At 40.1% G+C, this 26,274-nt stretch overlaps 1 protein-coding gene across 6 annotated transcripts in view; it reads right to left on the bottom strand.

Moving 5' to 3' along the window:
* LOC134211662 (uncharacterized) overlaps positions 1-26,274 on the bottom strand; it is a 353,136-nt gene that overhangs the window by 197,362 nt on the left and 129,500 nt on the right. For all 6 annotated transcript variants that reach the window (XM_062688770.1, XM_062688773.1, XM_062688772.1 and 3 more), the window contains 3 exons: positions 18,823-18,931; positions 18,478-18,583; positions 16,515-16,877 (listed from right to left, as the gene is read on the bottom strand). In XM_062688770.1, coding sequence (XP_062544754.1) covers positions 16,515-16,877; positions 18,478-18,583; positions 18,823-18,931 — 578 coding nt within the window. The remainder of the gene's footprint in view (positions 1-16,514; positions 16,878-18,477; positions 18,584-18,822; positions 18,932-26,274) is intronic.

Raw genomic sequence — 26,274 nt, 5'->3', positions numbered from 1 at the left:
GAAACCTGAGGGATGATCAGGTCAACCCCGGTGGGAACTATGGTCGTATGCTGACAGGGAATGGAGGGGTTTGCTCCTCTTCGAGAGTCCGATCGAGCGTTTGTTCCCCATGTTAGGGGCGACTGATCATCGTCTGAGCTACAGCGAGGGACTCTATGCAAAATTGTGCTCCATCTTACTCTGCTGTGATGCTCCGCTCGGTTCCAGCCCCACTTCCGATCCCCTGTTGCTATCGGCCTCTGGTGACAACGATGATGGAGCTCGTTGTTTGAAATCCAGTTGTGAGTCCACCAGGCCCATATTATATACCGCAGGCATCTGTTGATGAACACATGCAGATGTTGAGTGTTCTCTACTGATATACACCATGTTCCGCTAGCGTATAACAGCACAGGTTTCATGTTAGTTAGAGTTGAAAATTCGCATTTTTGTGCATTCACTTATCTGCCTGTTTTCCCAGATATTTCTTAAACTCGCAAAGGCAGCCCTTGCTTTTTTGATCCTTGCGCCTATGTCGATCTTGGTACCGCCGTCGGACGCCATTTGGCTACCAAGAAATTGGCAACATTCAACATTCTCCACTGATTGCCCGGATACTGTGAAACTGGAAGGGGTCACCGTGTTTACATCCAACGATTTGGTTTTGTTGACGTTGATGAATAAACCTGCCAAAGAGGAGCGCTCGGCAAGCTCTTTGAGCTTAATCTACATATCAGAGCGCCGTTGAGCGAGGAATGCAACGTCATCAGCCAATTCTAAGTCGTTTGGGTGCTCCATGGATATAGGCTGCCATAGCAGCCCGCGGTCAATCGCATCTACCAGATTCTCGTCGATTACGATGAGGAACAGTAACCTTGATATAATACATCCTTGCCTCACACCAGCTACGACGCAGATAAACCCTTTTCGGGTAGGACAAGACCCCATTGTGCAGCACTCTACACGAGAACGCCTCGTACTGTTCCTCGATGAGACCGATGATTTTCTCAGGAACCCCCTTGCGTCTCAGGGCGCTCCACATATTCTCGAGATAGAGACGCCCGAAAGCTTTTTCGTAGTCAATGAGTACCAAGTAAAGGGACTCTTGGAGTTCGTTGACCTGCTTGACACAGGATCTTCCGGTACGGAATGCGGCCTGCTGTCGCCGGAGAGTCGCATTGATCTTCTCCTGAATCCGGGCTAGGATAACTTTGCATAGAACTTTGAGGACGGTACACAGCAACATAATACCTCGCCAGTTATCACATACAGCCAGTGGCACCTTCACTAAGATACCTTGCATCCAGTCGACTGGGAAAGTTGCAGTGTCCCAGATATTACGAAATAAACGATGCAGTAGTTGAGCGGGTATCATGGGGTCAGCTTTGAGCATCTCGGCTGATAAGCGATCGACCCCTGGTGCTTTATTCGATTTCATGCTTTGGATGGCTGTTTGAATCTCTAGCGGTGATGGAGCTTCGGTATTGACGTGTGTTATACGTCGGATCCTAAGCAGATCATGCCGAGGCGGGAGTGCTCTATCGTCAATCGGAAATTTAGGCGGAATGGTCCACCGGAAATTTGGGGGATTGGTGTCCAACCCTGCAAGCCAGCTTTAAGAAAACAACAAACGAATCAGCGAGAGAATAAGGACCGGAATAATCGGCGAAAACCACAGCGACGAAAAGGGACTAGCGATTGGAAACTCGGCTCGTGAAAGAGCAAATCTCTCAACTGACTATGTTGCTATTTTTGTCAAAGAATCGGTTCAGCTCAAGCTTCAATTGAACGAAGTTAGTGAGGTTCTTAGGCATTGATCTTGTACGTGGCATGAAGGTGAGTAATTATGGTGTTTTATACTGTTCTTCGCAATACTAATTCACTACGCGACCGCAACGAGCGATGAACCGTTTCACCGCATGGGTACACGCGACGGATGTTAGGTCGTTTACGATTTCGAGATATACCGCCTTCACCACCACACATACGAAAATGGCAACGTACATTTTCCCGCCTGCTACTCTTCCAGCTAAAAACCGAACACTGAAGGGTCCACAGTAGTCCATGTCACTATTTGCAAACAATCGCGCCAGTGTGTCATGAATTGCACTGAAATCTGAAATCTAGACGAATTTCGCCAAATTAATGAATTCTAACTCGCTCACCCCGAAAGCCACGAATCGATTTATATTGGAACCATGGTTTATGAAGAAACGGCGCCTCTTCAGGATGACTAACGATTCTGTCCCTGTGGCGAAACCTACTCTCCTACTCGGAACCGGCAGTACTCTTTCGCCTTCCTCGGAAATCAAGACCGTCCCTCAGCCCCAGCCCAAATTCTGTCTTTATTTGTCACGAATTGCACCAGACGTTTCGGCTGATCAAATAGGCTCATTAGCAAAAAGCGTTTGGAAACTAACGAGGTGCAAGTAGCTCGGCTGGTGCCTAAAGAGAAATACATAAGCTCGCTATATTTTGTGTCATTCAAAATTGGGATAAATACTAAATTGCAAACAGGAGCGCTTCTGAGTTCGATATGGCCTGGAGGAATTCTTTACAGAAAATTCTGACAGCTCTAGAGAAAATAGAAAATTTTTGGCGACCAAAACCTCCATCTGCGACCCACAAGCCACTAGGGATTCCGGCGGAAACAGAAATGGTAGTTATCGAGTAATCCTAGCAACTTCCCTAAGCAATTCACGTCCCAGTGAATTGTGGCACACTTGCCACTTGCCACTAGCTACATGCCGCTAAAAGTTGGCGAAATGAATGGCCTAGTGGAAGAATACAAGCGGTCATGGATCATTGCTATGATATCATAGTTTTGACCGAGACTTGGCTAAACTGCACAATTTCAAGCTACGTTTATGCTACGCTAAGAGGTTTTTCGATGTGATTGAAACTCGGATACCAGCAGAAAATCGACAAGATGTGGTATCATAATCGCTGTAAGTAGCAGGCTGAAAGCGACAGTAATAGAAGATGATTCGATCCATACAGTGGAGCAGGTTTGGGTAGCTATTCAGCTTGTATTCCGTAAACTGTTCATTTGTGCGGTGTATCTTCCTCCAGATCGAACTCGAGATTTGAAACTCATTAACACGCATTGCCGATCAGTCTTCTTTGCCTCGGAGATCGCATCTCCTAGCGATGAAATCATTGTTTTGGGCGACTTCAACCATGAGGCCATCGCATTGAGCCCAACTCACAAAGATTTCCTACGCCCTTCCAAATTTCTCCCGGGACCTCTCAGGTTGCTGGATGACTACAGTACTGCCACTTTATCTCATATTAATTGCATTGTGCATGATGATAACAGCTTGATGATTATTTGCTTCGTTGATGATCGGTACATCGCTCCATTCATTTCAACAGCACCCGATCCTTTGGTCAAGGCTGTCCCTCACCATCCTTATCTAGTAATTAGAGTTGAGAACGACGACGTCCATGAGTTCGTTGGTACCTCAACGACTGTGTCATATGTTTTTCGCAAGGCGGATTGCTGCAGTATTGCCGAAGTGCTGTCTGGCTTGAATTGGCAGCGTATCCTTGATCCGGCCGGCGCAAATGTCACTGCACAAACTTTTTTTCATGTCTTGGCATATGTCATTGACAGGCATGTTCCAAAAACAATTGCCCGATCCGACTCAAGGGTTCTGTGGATGACATATGATCTACATTTGCTGAAAAGGACGAAAAAGCAGCATTAAGGAGGTTCATCAAATTCCGCACTCTTTCCCTGAAACATGCACTTCACTTTATTCTTCTGTCTTCTATTTAATTTACAACAAAACGTGCCTCTGATTCACACTACTTTTATTTTCTTCCACGATCTCACTACATGCAGTATCAGGCTGAACCATGAATACAAACGGTTAAGTCGTTTCTACTTTCAACGTTACCAGCGAAGGATACAGCGACGGCAAATCCCATTCGAAATCCTTTTGGAACTATATGTAAACGAGTAACGTAAGGAAGTAGGTCCTCCATTGTCCATAGTATATAATGGAGAAACGGCATCAACTCAACAAGAGATTTGCATCCTATTCTCGGACAAGTTTGCTAGCGTGTTTGCCGACAAGCGCCTCTAGAATGACTCCATAACCAGTGCAGCTAGTAATGTACCTTTAACGAATCAAACGCTAAACGCTATCGATGTAGACTTGGACGCCATAGCCGCGTACTTTAAACGTCGATTAAACCGGGAGCTGACGCTATGTCGTCGGTCTTTCTGAAAAAGAGCATTGCCAGTCTTCTAGATCCACTTCATCGAATCTTCCAGCTCTCTCTTTCCAGTGGTGTATTTCCGTCCTGTTGGAAGACAGTTGACATGTTTCCTGTATATAAGCAGGGGCGCAAACGCGATCGCAACTATCGAGTAATCACGTGGATCTGTGCTGCATCTAAGTAGTTCGACCTGGTCGTCATGGCTTCTCTAGATGGACACTGTAAATAATATATCAGTACCGATCGACAAGGTTTTATGAAAAAGCGTTCCACTACTACGAGTCTACTGTGTCTTACGTCAAACGTTAGAGACAGCATGCTTGCTTCCGTGCCTTGTCCGGCATACCGCAGGGTAACCATCTGGTACCGTTTATATTCCTTCTCTGCTTTGACGACGTACATCTAGTAGTAAAAGGACCACAGTTATCATTGGCAGATGATCTTAAAATGTTCTGCTCAATAGCCGATTGTCGCTTACTGCAAGACCAGAGCGATGCTTCGCTCATTGGTGCGATCTTATTCGACTGGTACACGGGTAAAAATCCGTTCCCAGAAATGAGAAATTAATTCATGATTCCATGAATCCTTCGTGTTTTCATGCTATGAAAATACACCATGAATATAAATCATGATTCCATGATTTATTTTCGCGTAACGCAACCCATGCGTTAAAATTTGGTTGTTAAAATCGACAGAATAAAAAAAAATCAACAGGGGGTTCGAACTCGAGTACACTGAGCGAGAGTCCGGCGTGCTACCTCTCAGCCGTTCTTACTTCTTGGAAATGGAGTGTTCGAAGTATAACTGGTTATGCATGCTGTCGACTGATGAGGATTGCCTAGTACCATAAACAATATTCCTGAAATCATGAATTATAATCATGGTTTCATGAACTGTCCTGATTCATGATTTCATGATTGTTTATTCGTGCCTTTGTTTCCGTGTACATAACCCGAAAAATTCTCGATAGGGGAAGTGCACCGGTTTTGGCCAACATAGTGCCTAATTTGGCCAACCCTAAAAAATATTTCATTTTTCAAAATAATCGATCAGTTGAAAGCAGCGTTGAAGCGTGAGGGATATATCTCTTGTTGGAACTAATAAAACCCTTGCGAATTGCTTTATTTTTGGAATTATTCGCAAAATTGGCCAAATTAGGAACATGGCCAAAACCGGTACAGTTCCCCTAATAACTTTTTTTCGAAAGAAACGACCGATCACGTTTAACTAATACCTGTTCGGAGCAACTATTGAAAGAGTGCAATGTGTGAAAGATTCCGGTGTTCTATTGGATTCCAAATTGACATACTCGGATCACATTTCATATGTTGTTGATTAAGTATCCATGTCTCTTGGATTTGTGATCAAAGTGACAAAGAATTTCACAGACGTTTACCGCTATAGGTACTCTGCTGCTCACTCGTGCGATCCTAGGATAGGATGTGACAACTCAATTAAGTCTGCCTTGTTGTTTTTTAGTCGGTTGCTCTGACGAGGTGGTCGCCAGTGCATCCAACTTAATTTGGTACAAAATCTTCCAAACATCATGTATCAAAACTTGATGTTTTTCTTTCCGTTCCTTCCATTATTTATGTAATAATTTTGTCCCAAAAAACTGGAACTCGAACATTTACGCGTTTTGCTTAATATCAATTTTACAAACCAGCAACACGGTCAAACTAACAACATGCTGCACTACGAAAAACTTGCCGCTACCAATCGAAGTAATCGATTGTCATTTTCAACCAATCAGCAACCGATACGATTGTGACAGAAAATCGGTACGGTTTTTAATGACTACTTGGCACATCCTACACAGTTAAAAATTCTGAAAATTACACGCTATGGAAATATCTGAACTCTTATTTTTCCAATTTTTTTATCCAATTTTTTTTGTACGCAATATTTAATACAAGTCCCATAGTAACGACATCCTTTAATTTTAAAAAGTGATGGAATAATAAGTCGAATCGAACGGAGCCTTTTTGTTACATCATATATGCTGTAACATTTTTATACTGTGTATCCTAGGTGCGATCCACCACGGTGGAAAACTGCTCTGCGGTCTGGAGTCCGAACTACAACAACGGTGTCGAACGCATCAAATCCGTTCAACGTCGATTTAGTCGGTACGCATTCCGCAACCTTCCCTACAGGGACCCGCTACGACTTCCTAGCTACGAGAGCCGCTTCCTGCTGATCAGCTAAGAATCTCTGCATAACCGAAGGGATGTATGCAGAGCAATAACCGTCGCCGATATTTTGCAAGGTAGAATCGATTGTGACACTCTTCAGCGACAAACCATCATTAACGCACAACCCCGACAACTGCGGAATAACTTAATCCTAAGACTACCTTTTCGTCGCACAAACTATGGTCTACGTAGTGCTCTTCATGGCTTGCGGCGTATCTTCAATAGAGTGGCGTCGGTCATTGATTTCCACTTGACGCGAGATGCCCTCCGCCAGATCTCTACATCGTTTTTCACTGACCAGAACGATTGACGCACCTAATTATAGTTAACTAGCTGACCCGGCGAACTTTGTCTCAAAACTGATCAATTTGATGATATATTTTTTAACGTACACAATTTATTTGAAAAAACGAACCGGTTATTCAAAATAGTTTTTCCTTTTCTTGACATTTTTATCATGACACTTTTCGAATTAATTTAATAGTCAAACCAAAATTAACACAAATCGATCTTCCCGTTATCTGATGATAATGTCAACTTAGATGACATGTTTTGATATTAGAATACAAAATGAACGACAAACCATTTCATCGGAGAGATTGGATTTTGATTGTCAATTTTTTTCAACTTCATCGTAAATAGAAGCAAAAATTGGGCTGTCTATTCTTGAGTGATGCGCGGTCGTACGAATGCCAACTTTGATTTATATATAGATGTACTTGTAATTGGATTGTATTTAAAACTTTTGACAATAATTTAATTGTGATGCAATATTGTATTTATGTCTTTATGTCTTTATTTACATATTTTTTATCATCATTGGGACTGTGTCTATTCTGTTGGTGTAATTCAAGAAATAGCATAGCATATGTGATTGTATAAATCGTGGGTGGCTATACAATGCGCAATTGAGCAATCTACTGTATTTTGTCTCAAATTGGTACTTGGGATTAGTACCTTTTCCTATACAGTAGCAGTTGTATACCTGGTCCCGTCTTTACAATCACGAAAGGAAGGGAAGGAATGTTAGTTCAACATCTACTAGTGAAGATACAGGGAACGCCCAACAAACATTCACTAGTTGAACTAACATCAGTGTGATGATTTAATTCAGCGCTGTGTTGAATAATGTCTGTACTATTTCTTATCACAACTTCTGTTCAAGCTTTGTTCACACAATTTTGGCGAAGTTATACAACTACAACATCTCATTTTGAAAAACAACTTTATTAACTGATTCGTTAAACCTTTAATAAGCATTTTACTAAGCCTCAATTCAGCTACATGTGAATTCTTCGAAAATAATAACGCATAGAAGGTAACATCAGTAAGATCTCCAATGAACGTATTTTGAAGCAATTGCTATTTTCATATATGTAATCATTTTAAAATTTTCCTAAATCGGGTCTCGAACTGCTGTCATTTGATCATCCGCCGGTAACGTTGTCATCCGCGCCATCCTTGATTTGTTAGATAGGCTTACTCAGTGCATAACATAAATAATCTTATTGCTGAATATGAATCATAATTGGACTCTTATTCAATAAGTCGATCTGTCAAACTACAGTTTGTTAATAACTGTACAAGATTTTTATTTCAACCATTGTTCAGCCAGTCATAACCATCGCACATTAGGAAAAATACGTAAAAATAATGTCGATAAATGATAAAATAAAATCCGTCCCTAATGCTATTTATGGATTTATGAAAATAAAATCAATGTATATTTGGCCTTCCTCAGAATCTCTTGATAATCGGTTGCGATATGATTGTCAAATGCTAAGATTATTCCAATTTCGCAGCAATAAAGATCAACATCCATGCGATAATATTGGGATTCCACACATCAAAGATTCAATAATTTTCCGATGTTATTCAACGGCGTTATGTCCGGCTTTTAGTAAATTTAGTTTCGCATGAATGCATGATTTTTTTTTATTGCTCCAGCAGTTTCGTTCGTTATAATCTCCGACAGTTTAATAAATCACGAAAATAAAAAGCATGTCTTGAAAATAAATCATTATTTTTCTATAAATTAAAAGATCTAGAATCCAGATTTTCTCTCAAACTGAAAAAGCATGTTTTTTCCCACTGTGCGATAATGTGAAATCCAATGGTTAAGAAGGACAAAGGTAAAGAAGGATGTCTAATCCCTGCTTATTAACTTACTATTCAAACTCAATTCGACCACCCTTTCAGAGCATCACATCATAGTCGAACAGAGAACTTTAAAAATCATTAGTTCAGTACATTGTTAAACTTCCCCAATGTGCTGAAATGTGATTAAACGAAAACGTAAGTTCGACTTCAAATAAAGGTAGTAAACAAATAAATAGGCCATGTCGAATATTAGTTAGATTAAATACTGAAATGAGATCTGTCTAGCAAATTATTCAGCATCCATTTTATTCAGCTACAGAGATCACAAATAAACAATAATTCAACCTAGATGCTTGTTTGTAGCTTGTCGTTGTTTGTTGGGCGTATACTACCTTCATAGATGTCTCTGAAAGAAAAATTTGTGTTACTATGGGTAAGGTGAATAATAGGGAGCTCTATTCGACAATATAGAGCATTTGTTAATAATAGTTTTGACTCAAATTCCGAACATGACTCATATTCCAAACACTCGCTTTTAAATGGCCATTTTAGCTTTATTCGTGTATTTTTTTTCATACCGTCATGTATTCATTTGTAAGCTTGATCCTCAGAACTGAAATCTGATGATTTTTCAGTTTTAAGGCGCTAAAACTCCAGTGTTCGGAATATAAGCACATAAGAATATAAGTTCGGGATATGAACCAAAACGGTATATGCTGGAAAATTATTAAAATATATTCATTAATTTACTTACGAGCCGTCCAAAGCAGAATAAAGTAACCCATAGACAAAACACGTTTCATCGAAAATAGAACCACAAATTCGGATTTCACGAATGTTTTGCGTCCTACCTAAAATACGTCCAATCGCGCATCAATTCAAGACAAAATTTTCAAAACGACTTATCTGCTTTTGTAATCAAAGATTCAAACGACGATTGGACGAATCTGATAGCTTTCTCACGCAAACCAACACCATCAATAGGTAGGTGAAGGATTCCGCTACCTGTTGATGGTGTTGGTTTGCGTGGGAGAGCTATCAGATTCGTCAAATCGTCGTTTAAATCTTTGTTTACAAAAGCAGATAAGTCGTTTTGAAAATTTTGTCTTGAATTACGCATTCGACCGCGCGAACTATGTCCTTACTAAGCAGAAACACGACAAAACAAACACTCTCTTATTGGTGTAATTCAAGAAATAAACAGAAATAAACAGAACCGCTCAGCTGTTTCTGGCACATCGGAAACAAGTCACACATTAGTGCTGTCCAATGAGAGTTTGAAGTAGCTCGAAGTTTCTCCCTGTCCTGCTCATGCCCATTTGTTGACAAAAAAGAACGAGCAGGACGGGAACAACTTCGAGCTGCTTATTGGACCACGCAACGGCCAAAATCGTATATGGATGAAAGCAACAGTGGTGATCCTCCATGCTGTAAGGTTTGAATCTTGGTCAATTCTGGGTCTGCATACAAATAAAACATCTGTCCATAAGTACGGTTGGGGCAAGAATGACTTTTCTATTTATTAAGTGTTGCTTAGATGCATTCTAGAATCATAGCTTACTATTACATGTTCAGACCTACAATCTCCCCTTATTTTTATTAAAAAGAATCGAACGTTCAACATATTATATTTTAAAGCAAACTAACAATTGTTAATACGGTACATAATCCTTGAAATGCTGTGGCTCTTTACGTATTCTTTTGCTAGAATCTTCTTCTTCAACATCTTGTAACACCAATCCTTTTTCATTCTCATCCTCATTTCCTATTCCCTTAAGATGGGCCACATTTCGTCGATATTCCTTCCCAGTTTTAATTGATTGCAGCGTGCAATCCGCTCCATTTTTTCTTGTCACCAGAAACTCTTCGTTAATGTAATCAGTATCCAATTTATTTTGTTTCTTCATCCTTTTCATCAATACTTTATCTCCAACATCAATCTTGCTGTGATTAGCTTTTCGTTTTCTGTCACTATACGCTTTTCCTTTTTCTTTTGCAAACGATCCATATCTCTAACTTCCTCATCTTTTAACTGATACATGGGTACTTGTGGTAATTTACTTCGAATACGTCTTCCAAACATTAATTCTGACGGTGATTTTCCAGTTGTGGGATGATTTGTGGAATGATACACTAGTAAATAATGACTCAACTCCTTCCTCCAGCTCTTACCCAATTCCTGTGCGATCCGAAGCCTCTTCAATATTGTTCTGTTTTGTCGCTCTACTTCTCCGTTTTGTTGAGGCCAATACGGTATCGTATTGACCAATTCGATACCATTCTCGATGCAAAAACTTTTCAACTCATTACACGTTTCCCGCAGTTGCGGTCCATTGTCTGCTCTAATTGAAATAGGAATTCCGTAACGACCGAAGATAACGCAAAGTTCTTCAATTACATCTGTGGCAGTTATAGTCGACATTTCCTTCACTTCAATATATCGACTATAATAGTCAACTACCACAAATAAATACTGACCATCTGGTAACGGCCCAAGAAAATCTATCGCGACATCTTCCCATGGACCTGACGGCATTTCTTTCCTTACCATTGGTTCAGGTGCGTCAGGGGCAGACACCAAACAGCAACCTCTGCAATCCTTCACGAATTTTTCAACATCTTGATCTAGTTTTGGCCACCAAACATTCGTACGCAAATGGGTCTTCATCATTCTGCTACCAGGATGACCATCATGAGCTATTTCTAGTACCCTTTACGAAGCTTCTGAGGGATTATCAATCGATCTGTACGGAGCAAAACTTCTCCGACTTGACATAATTCCTTTGCAATGACTTTGTATGCTAAAGGCAGTTCTTCAAATCCATTTATTCTTATCATTCTCAGTACATTTTGAATCTCTTCATCCGCAGTAGATGCCGCTTTTATTTCTTCCCAACTCAATGCAATTGAATTTGCTGCAGCTTCTACTATTTCTCGGATTATCATTTCTTCGCTGCTATCAAAAGGCTTGGGATCTAGAACCGCTAGTCTAGACAGTGCATCAGCTACGTTGTTTTCACCAGAAATATGAACAATATTATATTCAAAAGCTTGTAACCGCAGCACCCATCTTTCTATTCTAGCACATGGTTTTGATCTAGGAGTAAACAGGAATTGCAGTGCTTTGCAATCTGTAATTAAATCGAAAGACCTTCCCAATAAATATACTTGAAACCTTTCAACAGCCCAGACTAGAGCAAGCGCTTCTTTTTTCCGTTTGGCAGTAGCGCGATTCTGTATCGGTCAAGGATTTCGAAGCATAACTTATAATACGCATTATTCCTTGATTATCATACTGAGTAAGTATAGCACCTAGACCCACCGGACTGGCGTCTGCTGTAACAGCTGTTCGATGGCTCACATCATAATATCCCAATCGTCCTGCTTCACTCATAGCTTTCTTAATTTCTTCAAATGATTCCGTATGTCGTGGTGTCCATTCAAAAGGTACGCCTTTTTGTGTTAATTTTCGGAGCGGTTCATCAATTGATGCTAAATTTCGAATAAATTTATTCATATAATTGGCGAGACCCAGAAAACTTCGTACTTCAGCTTCATTCTTTGGCTCGCGAAATGAAAGAACAGCATCTGTCTTAACTTTAGACGGTTGAATACCATCAGCCGTGATGGTATGTCCAAGAAAGTCTAGCTCTTTGACTTTGAACATGCATTTATCCCAGTTCAATTCCACATTACGTTGCTTAAAACGATTGAGAACCTAAATAATACCAAATAGGATTATTTAATTTATGCTAAATAACATTTATTTCAAACAACAATATAAAAGTAAATTAGGCTACCTCATTCAAACGACTATCATGCTCTTCTACAGTTGCACCTTCAATGATAACATCGTCTAAATACCAATAGGTGCCTTCACAGCCAGTAAGTATTTCATCCATAATACGTTGGAATGCTTCTGGAGCAGTTACCAACCCAAATGGCAGTCGTTTGAATCTGAACAGACCAAGACTTGTTATGAAAGTTGTTACATCTCTTGATTCCGTTTCAAGTTCCACTTGCAAAAATGCTTCTCTAATATCTAATTTACTTCGTATCATTTTTCGACCTAAACGTGCCAAATACTCATCTACTACAGGCATCGGATGGCGTTCCCTTAATACCGCTTCATTAACTCGACGCAAATCCAAACAAAGTCTAACATCACCATTCGTTTTTCCCACGACTACTAATGGTGATACCCAGCTCGTTGGTCCAGTCTTGACTTCTATAATGTCCCTCGATAGTAACTGTTCAAGTTTTGTTTTCACAGCAGCTTCTAACGGTATTGGAATTCTCCATCAGTGAAAATTTGTACTTGTATTCCAGATATTTTCGAAAATGGTTTCATGACCTTTGTGACCTGATTGACGTCTACTCCAACTTTCAATATACCCAACTGCTTCGATGTCTCGTCTCCCAACAAACATTGTTGTCCACCATTCACAACGAAAAATTCAGCCTTACCACTTCTACGACCTACGCAAATATCAGCAACAAATGTTCCTGTTACATCCAACAATCTCTCGTTTCCGTATGCCTTGAGTTTTCGAGCACATCCCTTCACGGACGAATGAATCTTGACGCCAGCGTTTTTCAACTTATTCCAAACTTCTGGTGTAATCAAATTACAATCGGCTCCTGAATCCACTAGCATATCCTGGTTCACACCACCAACGCAACACGTGATAATATTCGACTTATTTCCGGAGTAAAAAGCGTAATATGTTTTATCCGAATCAGTTGCTTCGGTATGCAATTCAGATTTCGTTTCAGTAGATTCAACAAGCCGCACTTTCTTCGATGTTTTGAGATCCTTTTGATAAGACGGAACACGTTTCTTGTCTTTTCGACACACTGTCTCAAAATGACCTCGCATCCTGCAATTCCTACATTCTTGATTTCGCGCAGGGCAATGCGGAGAATTTGAAAATGACCATGCCTTCCACAGCTGAAACATTTCATTCCATTCCGCTGAATTTGATTGTTTTCGGTCACAATACGGTTGTTGCTTGTAGCCATACTTGATCCACTAGCTATTTGTCCTTCAATACGATAAACACTTTCTCCTGGCGATTCAACGTTAGACAAACCCTTCACTTGTTCCTCCACGCTCTCTATCATAGCACCCAAAGCCTCTATCTGTGATAGTGTTTGATCCTCCTTTAAAATACGACTACGCAGTTCATTAGACTTGCAACCTTGCGCAATGATGTCAATTAGCGTAATTTCAGTTAAAACCTTTAAAATGCAATAAAATTACTAGGAACATATAAATTATGCATTGAGAATTTAGTATTAATACCTTCGAAATTTCAGTCGAATATTTATCAAACCCACATTCAGAAACTTGTTGTCTTAAACGCAAAACAAATTGTGCAAACCGTTCGTCCTTTTTCTGTCGCATTTCACGTAAGCGGTGCCTCTCAAGCGTGTCTTGTCGTACTGGTTTGAAGAAATCATCCAATTTCTCCACCGCAAGATCGTACCAATGTTTTTCAAGGAAACCAACGGAAACTTCTCTGTGTCGGGCAAATTAGCAAAAACTCGTTGCAGCTGCGGACCTCCAAGATACAACAGTTTAGCTCTCATGATCTTCTGGTCCTGTACACCGTGTGCTTCAAAATAGCATTCGAGGCCACATTTCCATGACTTCCACTCTCTAGCCAATCGTGAACGCTCAATTTGTTCACAGCAAAATGGTGGAATAGCTCGCATTTCCATTTCCATCTGTAAGTTGTGTTATGAATTAATACATTAAATGTTGTTCATAATTGTATTGCATCACACAAATTCGACTAATTATAATGACCATTGCCATAGCTACAACACAACAGATTTTTCTTCTACTTCCAGGTAGATACTAAAAAATAATACGTTCGCTACTAAAGTAGAAACTCCATGTGGATCCAAAATCCGACCGCTATCACAAAGATAGAATCTCCGTTGTTTAAATTCCAATTTCGATCGCTACCAAACCGGTAGAGTCTCCATTCTTTGGATCCAAGATCCGAACGCTACCATAATGGTAGAAGCTCCATACAAACCATTTTTTCTTAATTTTAAATGCTCAACATTGAAATATATATACCTATTTAAAAAAAACTACCTTATCCTTTCACCTCGTCGCCAGATTGTAAGGTTTGAATCTTGGTCAATTCTGGGTCTGCATACAAATAAAACATCTGTCCATAAGTACGGTTGGGGCAAGAATGACTTTTCTATTTATTAAGTGTTGCTTAGATGCATTCTAGAATCATAGCTTACTATTACATGTTCAGACCTACACATGCAATGTTCTCAGATGGAGCGAGCGAGAAATAAGCCACGTTAGGTTTACTGGAAGCAGGTGCTCGAGTATCTAAAGAGACTGACATCTTGAGCAGGCATCCACCGAGTGGTAGCAAGGCAGAATCATCCAAAAAAGGATTAACGCGTAACGCGTGTGCTGGGTTATCTTAAAAGATATTTTAGTTACTAGATAAAGATTGTCGCTTCGGTTCCCTTTGTTCTGCTGTCCGAAACATGTGTGGTACATACCTGTCAAATCGTATGGATTTTCCTTCTTTGACATTTAGCTCCCCTATCCTCGCCAGCAAAAGATGTTCCGGACAGCGACGACAGCGACAATCTTTATCTAGTAACTAAAATATCTTTTGTTATCTTTTCAAATAAGCCAGAGTGAAATATATTGGTAATTAAGTATAATTGGTCGGGGTTCTGCCAATACGCAAGCGGCTTGTTGGCTGATATTTTGACCGTAAAAGTAAAACGGAAATCATTTCATATCAATTTATCCACACATCTGTTGTTGCATATCCTTAGTTATGGGGTAGTGCGAAATCCAATACGATTTGTAATCAATTAAATCTGCTGAACGAAAGCTTGGGCAAAAAATAGGTAATTTTTTGTTGGCGCTTGGTGCGATTTGGCAGAATACCGGCCAATTGGTAATTGTGACGAGCTTCTATATCGCTAGGTCTTATTCAGTGTGTGTTAGAGAAACTATGGCTCCAGGCCAGTATTTAACACCCTGTATAAGATAATTAGGTTCATGCCACCACAACGAATCTTTCAATATCTGTACTGGTAATACATCACGAGAAATGCGGTCTGCAGGATTAAACCTTGGTGGAAAGTGGAGCCAGTTGGCTTTGTGCAAAAGTTGTTGGATTTTCGCTATTCTTTTGGAGACATAAACCTTCCACATGGTTGAAGGCCTGAAGGAGCTTCTGGAGGATTTACCGAAGAAATTCTTATAGGAATTTGAGAGGCAATTTTCAAAATTTTCGGATGCTTTTGAAGAAATTTTCGAAAAAGTTGTGGAAGATTTTCCGAGGGAAATTCTTAACTTTCTGGAGAAAAAAAACCTGACGGTATTTCCGGAGGAGTTTGAAGTAAAATTCCCAAAAGAATTTCCGGGAAACTTCTGGAAGCATATCCGAGAGAATAGCTTTTTTTAATTCCTTGAGCAATGTCCAGGAGAGTTACTGAATGAGTTAACAAATCGTTAAAACAACCACAGATTATCGATACATGATGTGCCTGTTAATTCCTTCGATGTGCAAACCAGTTTAGTATAATACTGCCCACAATCTCATATTTGTCCCACATTAATAGAAAATCCAGCAAAGATGGTACAGATATGCGGTCACAGGTAGTTTAACTGTGGGGCATCACTGGTACTATTTTAATGCACATTTATTTGATCTTTTATTAGCCTTTTGAACTGTTAAATTTATTAGTCCTTCGAACTGCTTAACGTTTTCATTAAGATTCGTAACAGTTTCTGATACTTAAAAAGTAGTAAAATGTTTGGTTTTGACCGTCAACGCAAAGAACGGTATTATTAGTATTTCAAATCATACATGTTTGAAAGATTTCAAAGTATGAAAGCCGTATAACTCTATAACCCTTACCCATTTACGACCCTGTCGTCTGGAATGGGCAACCTCTGCTTGCCTTTGTATTGAACTGCTACTTCAATCCACATCCATATAATACTATACTTACTTTGGCCGCAATCGCCTCAGCCCCTTGTAGGACCGCTTCCGCCACGATGTTGCACAGGTCATTGTAAATTTCCTCGAGTTCCTGCATCAGCTGGGGTAAGGTCTCGCAATGGTACGCCTCCAGCATGGCATTGGTGGCGTGCAGCTGCTGGACATAAGCATTGTGAGAGTCGATATACTGCGTCAGAGTGAGCTGCGTTGGGTTCTGACGGTGAGCAATGTAGCACTGCTTGTAGTCGATTCGGCACTTTGATAATTTCTCTTCAGTCTTCGAAATGATTGTATCAAATGATTCCCTATGGGTGAATACTTTTCTACTTTGGACCTTTCGGTAGAATGAACGCTCCAGCAGTGGTCGAGAAACCTGGCAGGGACGAACGCATGGGAAACAAATAAAGCGAAGAGAAATTAATTTTGATTGAAGTTCTATTAAGTTTTATACATTCCCACATACAGGCAGACACATTCACATCTATCTCGAAATCTGGCTCAACAGAGGCCCTAGCCAATAGCTTTGCTTTGCTGTGACGGCTGCATGAACTTTTGATTGGATTTCAAATCGCATGCCATACCATCCGAGAAGAGCAAATCCTGTGGTGGATCGGATAAAGAATGGCGACATCGTACGTTGGGCCCATCAATCATTTCATGTGTCAAGATAGCATAATAGAGAGACAAATTGAAAAAGCAAGTGGTGACGATGAGTCTTGTTCCATCGGTTAGTTGGAAAAATTACCTTGTGACGTGATGACGCTCTATAACTCTATTGACGTAGGTGGTGAAGATGATTCAAGCCAAGTTATGCACTTATCTGCATAAGGATAACAACGAATGGCATAGCTTGAATCTGGTTTCCAACGTAGAAAATGATAGGTCTGAAGTTTTCCATACACTACTACTGTTTAGAAATAATCTGTGACATTTGCTTGAGAAATAGAATAAATGGCGTTTGATTTAAAGAAGATTTATTTCGAATGGTTTTTAAGAATTGAAGTTAGGTATTTTATTAAAATGGAAAATGGCTTTTTTCACACATGCTTGAAGAAACAGGAATTGACCCGAGTGGTATGATTTTTACAAGGTCCGACAGACTATGGCAGGGAATCATACTTATCATACCGATAATCTTCTACGGACATAAGGATAAAACCATCCTCTTGAAGCTTAGAATATGTGCCATCTAATTTTATTATTTTCAAAAGCGGCTAAAAAAATCCATAGCGTTAGATTACTACTTCTGGATTAAATTAGAGAGTGATCCAACCAATACAAGAAGGAAAAGCGCACAGCAAACGAGATTAGTCGTCGACCTAATTTTGATAATGAATAATACAAAAACATTTCAATTTATCTGTTGTAGCTTTTTGAAAGAAATCCAAAAAATATTACCCTTTAAAAACTCTACAAATAAATATTCCAATGTTTGTTTGGAACAAAAAAATACCCTACGCTTTGTGAATTTTCGAGTTTCTCCTTTTTAGACAGCATACCGATAAAAAGGAGGCGTCAATGATGGTAAAAATGTTCTCCAACGATACTCAACTTGACTGCGATATGCTGCGTTTCAGGCGAAGCTTCATTCGCCCGTCTTATGAGTTTTAAAAGGAAAAGTTTGTATGCGATAATTGACCTGTCTGAAAAATTACCGGAGAATGGTGCCTCCTCTGCAATATCATCAATTAAGATTCACAGAGTTTAAAACATATTTGCACCTTTCTGCACCATTCTCACGGAAAATGGCTCGTAATTACATTACACAAGTGCACTTAAGGAACAATGCTTTCATAGAACCTGACACATCGTCACCATTATTTTTGATGCAATCAAATAAATGGATGGAAATTAGTGCATCCATTCGAGCGACAAAATCGATCGACCCACATAGGACTTCAACTAGTGGAAAGTAAAAGCTTTCATGCTACTCCATACTACAACTTTTTTCCTGCTGACGAGCGTTGACTTACCTGTCTGGAAAGGGAACTGGCGACATCGATGGTTGCCTGGGAATCAGCTTCGATTTCTTGTAAAAAAGTTTCCCAGGCATGGAATAGATTCGACTGGCAAGCGGGTCTGGAAAATAAACGTACACAAAACATTACAATGAGAGGCTACAGAAAGTATGTGCATAACGATGAGAAGAACCAACAATTCAATCCCATTTTCTAGGAAGCCCCACAGAGCAAAACCTGATTGAATTGGTTATTGTGCGTTATCATAGTTGTTATGATTCCAGCACATATCAATGAAAAGTAAAAAGTTTATGCATGCAAATTCAATCCAACTTGTTGCTCGCGTGAAAAGGTACTAACCTTTCTTTCCTTAGCTCGCCATTTCTTTTTCTGTATCCCGAAACCAGTACCTGCAGTGCTTCGGCATGCTGTTCGTAAAGTTGTGCTAAATTTTCTGTGAAGTCGGAAACTGAAAGCAAATAGAAAACGAAAAGGGACATCGTAAGGGTTTGACAATTTAACAAACGAAAAAAATTCTCAGATGTTTGCCCTCTAACCTTTTCTGCTTGAAGAATTCACAAAATTGGTTTTGTTATATTTGGTTTATACCGTTTGCCTTTCTTCGGTCACTGCTATACACAATGCAATTGAAAGTAATGAAATTTGAAAGACTAGTTAGAATCACATTTGGTAATAATTGCACGATAAACATAAATTCCCATCTGTTAATTTCTTGGGTTTGAAACACTGACAAAGTAGTTTTGATAATTAGAAATAGTATTTCGTAAATTGGTTTTAAACGAAATTATCCAATTTTAAATAGTAATTCATTTTTTTTAAGCAAATCAATTAAGTTTGAGTATCAAGAAGAAAATAATCTTTTTTTCTTTTTTTTATCGCGTTTGACTGATGTTCCGGCCGAAGCTTTTCCTGGTTCGATTCTGCCGCGGTACTGGCCGCCTGGTGGAAGAAATCTAGTGTACAAGATCATACACCAGCGTCAGCATTGCTTCCAGTCATTTTGAGGATCGTCGTTGACTATTCTGAACTGGTATAGATGAAAATGCAAGTCAACGAAAGCGATTTCTGCAAGCCTAGTGACAATTCTTTCCCCTCCGAGGGCGTTATACTGTCGTGTCCGGTGGAGACAGCCGAACGGATCAGCCATATCCAACTGCTGAACGAATCGCAGAAACTCAACAATACCACCTTCTTCCACGAAATACTTAACAAAACTGATCGCTTAGTGCTGACTCGGTTCATCTATCGCATGACTTGTCGATGCCGATGACTCCTATATGCTTCTTCTTTAATCTATATTATACTTGTCTCAATCCTTACATCCTCCACTTGCTCTACTATTGCAGAAGTTAATGATTATTAGTTTTCCTTTCCATATTTCTCATTTTACAGTTTGTTAGCATCAACAATTTTAACGCATTCTACATGTTCTGAGACTGAACTCAAGCTGATCTCGAATATACATGCAGTCATGAAAAGAGCTTTCCTGGCCCTAGAACATCAAAAACAGAGAAAATCATCGACAACATTTTAGGCAACTTTTATGTATACATGTTCAAACTCTTAGACTCAAGTCAACCACTGATCTCAAACATGCAGTCATGGATAGAGCTTTTCAGGCTCCAGAACAACATTGTATTTATTAAAGAGGTTTGAAGCCCTAGGCTGGCTGATCTCTGGTTGCCTAAGAACATTAATCTTGCATTCTACACAACACCCTTTTTCATAATTTCTAAATTTAAAATTCAGTCGTGTTAAATTGAATATCGAATGTTAATTTATTTGATAGGATTGTTTGTAAATTTACACGTCATTGAATTTTGAAAACTATTTGCTGTGTATTTCTTCAAATCTTTCTTGTCAGCATCAAATCGTTTAGCATCAAAGTCAATGTGTTTCATTGCTAAATCACCCTCTTGGAGAAATGATTATTGACTTTATCAAAGATATCCTCACGGGGGAATGATTGATTACCTTATCAGAAATATCCTCTCAGGGGAATGATTGCTTACCAGGGATTGAATCCAAAAGAGAATGAAGAAGTCTTTCACTTATCATCTCTGTATACATATGCGATATGTAGCATACCGCAAGGGGCATTTTTCGTAAGCTGTCATGATAAAGAACTGATTCGGAAGGCTATACCTCACGATATATTTTTTCAAAAACTTCAAACGAGGTCAACACTGGTTCTGATGATGCATTTAAACTTGTTCTACACAGCGGATCGATCGCAAATACAAAACAAGCGAAAACGAATCGAGAATCATAACTTTTCTGTGTGGGTTGCCTATCAGATTCTGTTTTTTCGCACTTGTATACAAGTTTGATAAATTTGCTGTTTGATAAATTATGGCTTGTTATAATTCGGAACAGTTATTGCCTTTCTTTTTTCGGTGTTTGTTATCTATTGAGAGCGATTTTTGCAAACCCTGTTGCTTATCCTATCAGAGATTCCCTTTTGGAGAAATGATTATTGACTTTGTCAAAGATATCCTTCGGGAGGAAGGATTGTTTTCCTTATCAGGTAAACCTTCTAAGGGGAATGATTGTGTAAACTATCAGGGATTCCCTCTTGGAGGAATAATTATTTACTTAAACAAAGATACCCTCTTGGGGGAATGATTATTTGCCCCATCAGCGATATACTCTCAGGGGAATGATTGTTTACCCTATAAGGCCAAAACTGTCTCCATCCTGGGCATTTAGCTAAAGATTGCCAATCGAAGTTTTCCTGTAAAAATTGCAAAAAACGACACCATACTCTACCCTGTTTTAAGTTTGGAAAGGACAAAGAGAAAGTCTCTGTGTCAGCCAAACCAGCCAATGCTTCTCAGACAGATTATCTGTAGCTTGTAGGTTCGAACTCAACCAAGGAAGCATCTGAAACAGTGGTCGTTAGTGCGCTCAGCAGTTTACGCCACAGGTGTTATTAGCAACAGCTGTTATTGTTGTGGAGAATGATGTTGGGAATCGGAGAGCAATTTTATCTCTGAACGTTTAAGTCAGCGACTACGGGTAAAGCCACCGAGAAAGCAAGGTGGACATCTCTATTTCCGGTAGCGGTCAATCAGCGTCAAGAGTGATGCAGCAAATTCTGGCAAAGGTTTGCTCTAGAATCTCTGATTTTTTGAAAGAAAATGCGGTTCCCAGTTCTCCCGAATGTTACGGTCAACTTACCATCGTCACCCATAAACACAACTGGGTGGGCTATTCCAGATGGCGTAATTTTGGCAGATCCGACTATCGCATCGACAATTCACGTTGATTTGGTTGCAATAACTCATATATGACCAAATTTGGTCATATATGAGTATCATAAACTGATTTACAACATGTGTGTTGCTCGGGATATGGTGCTTGGAATAGAACATTTTTTTGATTTTTTCTAGAGCGTTCAGAGGTTCTCACTGGGAAATCATCTGCCAATTCTAAATGAATCTGTTTTTGGTTGGGTAGTTTACGGTGGTTCCGCCAACATGAAGGCATCTCTTCTTATAAGTTGTAACGCGTCAACGCGAGAAGGGCTGGACGCCTTAGTGGCTCGATTTTGGTCCTGTGAAGAGGTTGATACGCCAGCTAGCAGTTACTCGCCGGAGGAAGCTAAATGCGAAGCTTTGTACGAACGAACGGTTCAACGTGAGGACCAGTAATACATCAGGATTTGCGATTACTGGTTTTTCGATGTTGAGTAAAGCAAACGAAAGTAAAGTTGGTAGCGGACGTAGAAAAAATGTAGAAACCTTTAAAACCACCATTATTGCGTTGGTTCAACTCATATTTAGACCAGAATGAAATACTTCTTATTATTATTATTATAATCTTTATGAATGAGGTTTTTAGCCTATAGAAATACTTCTTGTTGGGGGACGGTTGAAACGATCGGACGAGTCTGAAGACAGCAAACACCCTGCAGTTCTACCGCCACACCATCAGTTCACCCGTTTGATTCTGCACCACTACCATTTGCGTTTGTTGCACGCTAGACCGAGTAGCAGAAAAGGAATACGTTTTCCTTTTCGTGTGTCTAGGCAGTTCACCTCGAACTCGTGACTGACATGTCAACGGAACGGTTTCTTCAGGCACTAACACGATTCATTTCACGCAGAGGACTTGAGCTCTGGTCCGACAATGGGACCAATTTTGATGGGGCTTGCAAAAAATTGCGAGAGCTCTTCATTTTGCTGCGAGACAAGAATCACCAAGAGAAAATTACCACGGAATGCGTCAACCAGGATATTCGTTGGATTATCAGCCCTCCAAAGTGGGCCACATTTTGGAGGGTTAAGGGAGGCGGCTGTACGATCTGCAAAACACCACATTCTGCGTGTTCTAGGGAACGAACCCGTGTCTATTGAGGACTTGAATACGCTGCTCGTTCAGGTAGAAGGTTGCCTGAATTCACGACCAATTACAGCAATGTCAGATGATCCGAATGACCTAGAACCTCTCACACCGGCACATTTCCTAGTTGGGTCGTCGTTGAAAGGCTAAAATTGGTAGTAGTTGTCGGCGATAATTGGCCTCCAATGCGCTGGAAACTTGCGAGAATTATTGACGTTTACCCCGGCAATGATGGAGTGGTACGTGTAGTTACACTCAAAACTGCTACTAAATCAATCAAGCTTTCGGTCGAGAAAATCTGTTTGCTGCCACTAAACGATCTTGAAGAGCAAACAACAACCTGCAAACAATAGTTACCCGCAAACCTTTCTTTCCAACCTTGTCGAGGAGGACCATTATTTTATTTTCAGAAATGCTACTATTTCTAGGTGGTCCACTGTATATAGAAGAGTGTTCTATTCTCTCGACCGTCGCACCATCGTAACGAATATGGAGGAAGAAACGAGAGATCGCCAATCATCATAGTAGTCAACGGTCATCGATATGAGGGAGATCTCCTCTCCGACGCTCTGCTAGGCGATCGCTGTGGAGAACATCGCACGACCCGATGGTTTACTTCGACTGACCACCACTCTGATGATCAACAAGTTAGTTCGATTGAGTCTACCGCCAAGGAGAGTTGAGCAAAGGAACTGCGCGCGCGATGGCTTTGGATTGCTTTTACGTAATTATAAGAACATAGTTTGTAGTTAATATATGTTTAAAGTAAAGTGTTCGGTGTTTTGCTCATAATAAGTGTTTTAATTAAGTGAAATGCGAAAGACTTTGTGGAAGTGCTCCTGTTTCTCGATGTCTAGTGACGACAGCAAATTGGGGTTCCGTCAGCAGATAAAATCAGCATGAAAGTTATGGTCCTCCAGTTCAATCTTCGATATTGGTGTGCTGTTTGAGACCCCTTCAGGATTCCTTCTTGGGGGAATGATTATCTTCTTTATCAGAGATACCCTCTGGGGAATGATTATTTACTTTATCATAGCTACCCTATCGAGGGAATGATAACCTTATCAAGAACTCCCTCCAAAAGGGAAATTATTTACAAAGATACCCGATCAGGAGAATGATTGACCGCAGAACTATTTACCGTACTTCAAACAGCTACGAATATATCGTGGACATAGTTGATATCATCAGCCATCTTATCATTTTCTTCCCATTGGCATTACATCCTCCCCTGCGATATTGTCACCTCGTAGCAAACTGTTCATTAAGCACTTCCAAAGTTATCAATCATCTTACTGCACGGCTAAAGAAGGGCCTTGATATCATACCCACTACCACTAATTGTTTCTAATAACACATGTTTAAGGGAAAACTATTCCCTAAGGGTCAACCCAAGCAATCAAAAGTTCAGATTACACTTGAGGATTGACCTAAGAAGTTCACATTTGATTCGAATATAGCTCCATTGTAAAAAAAAAGTGAAACTCATGAAGTAAAAAACTGATGAAGTAAAATTTTGCCACTTTACACGTCAGCCGTATGGAGCAATGTTACGCATCCCGGATTATAAGAGGAGGACTAGAGCTCAATACTTGTGGTAGGCGCATCGTCACATGGAGTCACGCATCCTAAATAAAAACAGCATCTCCGTTCTAGCGAATAATCATTGAATTAAAATTGAAAATGTGTAGTCCTAACAGCACACCGCCTTGTGATCTTTATTTCATTTTGTAAGTTACACTTTAAGTTCTTCGTTTAGCTGAATAGCATGCTATACGAACTTTTTGTGAACTTTTATGTTCACTTTAGAAGCTGAATAAAAATCTGTTAGAACTTGAAAATAACTTAATGTGAACTTTAAAGTTCGGTTAACTACTTTAACTTTTAGATGGCTTTAGATGGCTGTTCGGGCCACATTGAGAGTTGACGTAAAGTCAATGTCAACTTCTCCCCACGAACAGGCTAGATAGCCGTGTGGTGTCGGCAGCCGGTTGTCTGGCTAAGAATAACGCTACGGATTGCCTGTTCCAGTGGTAAAAGTCCACCATACAGGTGACCCCTAATTCTTGGTGTGATGCGGCTTTATGCTTACCGTGCCTATGAATGAATGGCTAGGGGGGTCTAAAAAGAACCTAACCGCTAACGGAGCCTGTGAAGCACCAGGGCACCCTTCACAGTATTGAGCCCTTATTGCGCTAACCGGAGCTATGGCGTAGTTGACTTTTTGCTTCTCCGGAATAATCGGCTACTCTTATTCAATCTCAACTTGAGGTTAAATAAGGGTGGGATTATGAGTATGTTTTTATTTAGTTTTTCATCTAATTGTCACCTATATGGATTCGCTATATGCGTTTTTCACAGTGTACTCTGTGTTTCGTCTTTGACGTTCTTGAAACGATACCGACTTGGTTTCATCGTTGCTGTTCACATTAATGTTGAAGTTGTGGAGTGTATTATCGTAATTCACAATGGCTACAGTTAGGATAGCTCAAATCAATCTTCAGCACAAAAGAACAGCAACGATTAATCTTTGTAGACTTATGCAAAATGGCAAATCCCAAGTGGCTTTGGTGCAGGAACCCTATTTTCGCATGGGTAGCTTTTACCTAGGTAACCTAGTGAACCCGGTTTTTGCTGCTTTCAGTAATGAAATGGCAAACTCTCGATCAATGCCTCGTGCATGTGTACTTGTTAACAACGCTATCGTTGCTACACTTATCTCTGAACTAACAACCAGAGATGTATGTGCTGTCACAATTGATGCAACTGGCGGATCCCCCGTCAGGAAATACGTCTATTGTTCGGTTTATTTACCACATGATGAACCATCCCCTACGGATGCTTTCAAACGAGTTGTCATATATTGCACTTCAAAAGGCCTCCCGCTAATTGTCGGCAGTGATGCTAATGCTCATCACATCATCTGGGGTAGCTCGGATATCAATCTGAGAGGCTCCAGCTTGATGGAATACTTAAGTAGTACCGAACTTAGTTTACTTAACATAGGCAATCGCCCAACCTTTATGGTATCTAATAGAGCAGAAGTGTTAGACATAACCCTTTGCTCCAATAGAATAAATAAATAAATAAATAAATAAATAAGAAGCTTGCCCCTTGTGTTCTGTGAAAACCTCAAGAGGAACCCCGTGGTGGAATTCCGATTTGGCTAAGCTCAGGAAGCAGTGTAGAAGGAGTTGAAACAGACGCCATTCAGCAGGGACGGATTCTTTCAAGTTGGCTCGCAAAGCTTACAAGAAGGCTCTACGATCTGCTGAACGATTCGGCTGGAAAAACCTTTGTGCAAATGTTTCCAATTTGAGTGAAGCCACTCGATTGAATAAAATTCTTGCGAGATCCAAGGATTTCCAAGTTGGCGAAATTCGCAAGCCAAATGGCGACTACACTTCTTCTGACGAAGAAGCGTTAGAGCACTTATTTGATACACAC

This window comes from Armigeres subalbatus, chromosome 2 (assembly GCF_024139115.2).
Source record: "Armigeres subalbatus isolate Guangzhou_Male chromosome 2, GZ_Asu_2, whole genome shotgun sequence".
Lineage (NCBI taxonomy): Eukaryota > Metazoa > Arthropoda > Insecta > Diptera > Culicidae > Armigeres > Armigeres subalbatus.
This window is presented reverse-complemented; position numbering and strand designations above follow the sequence as displayed.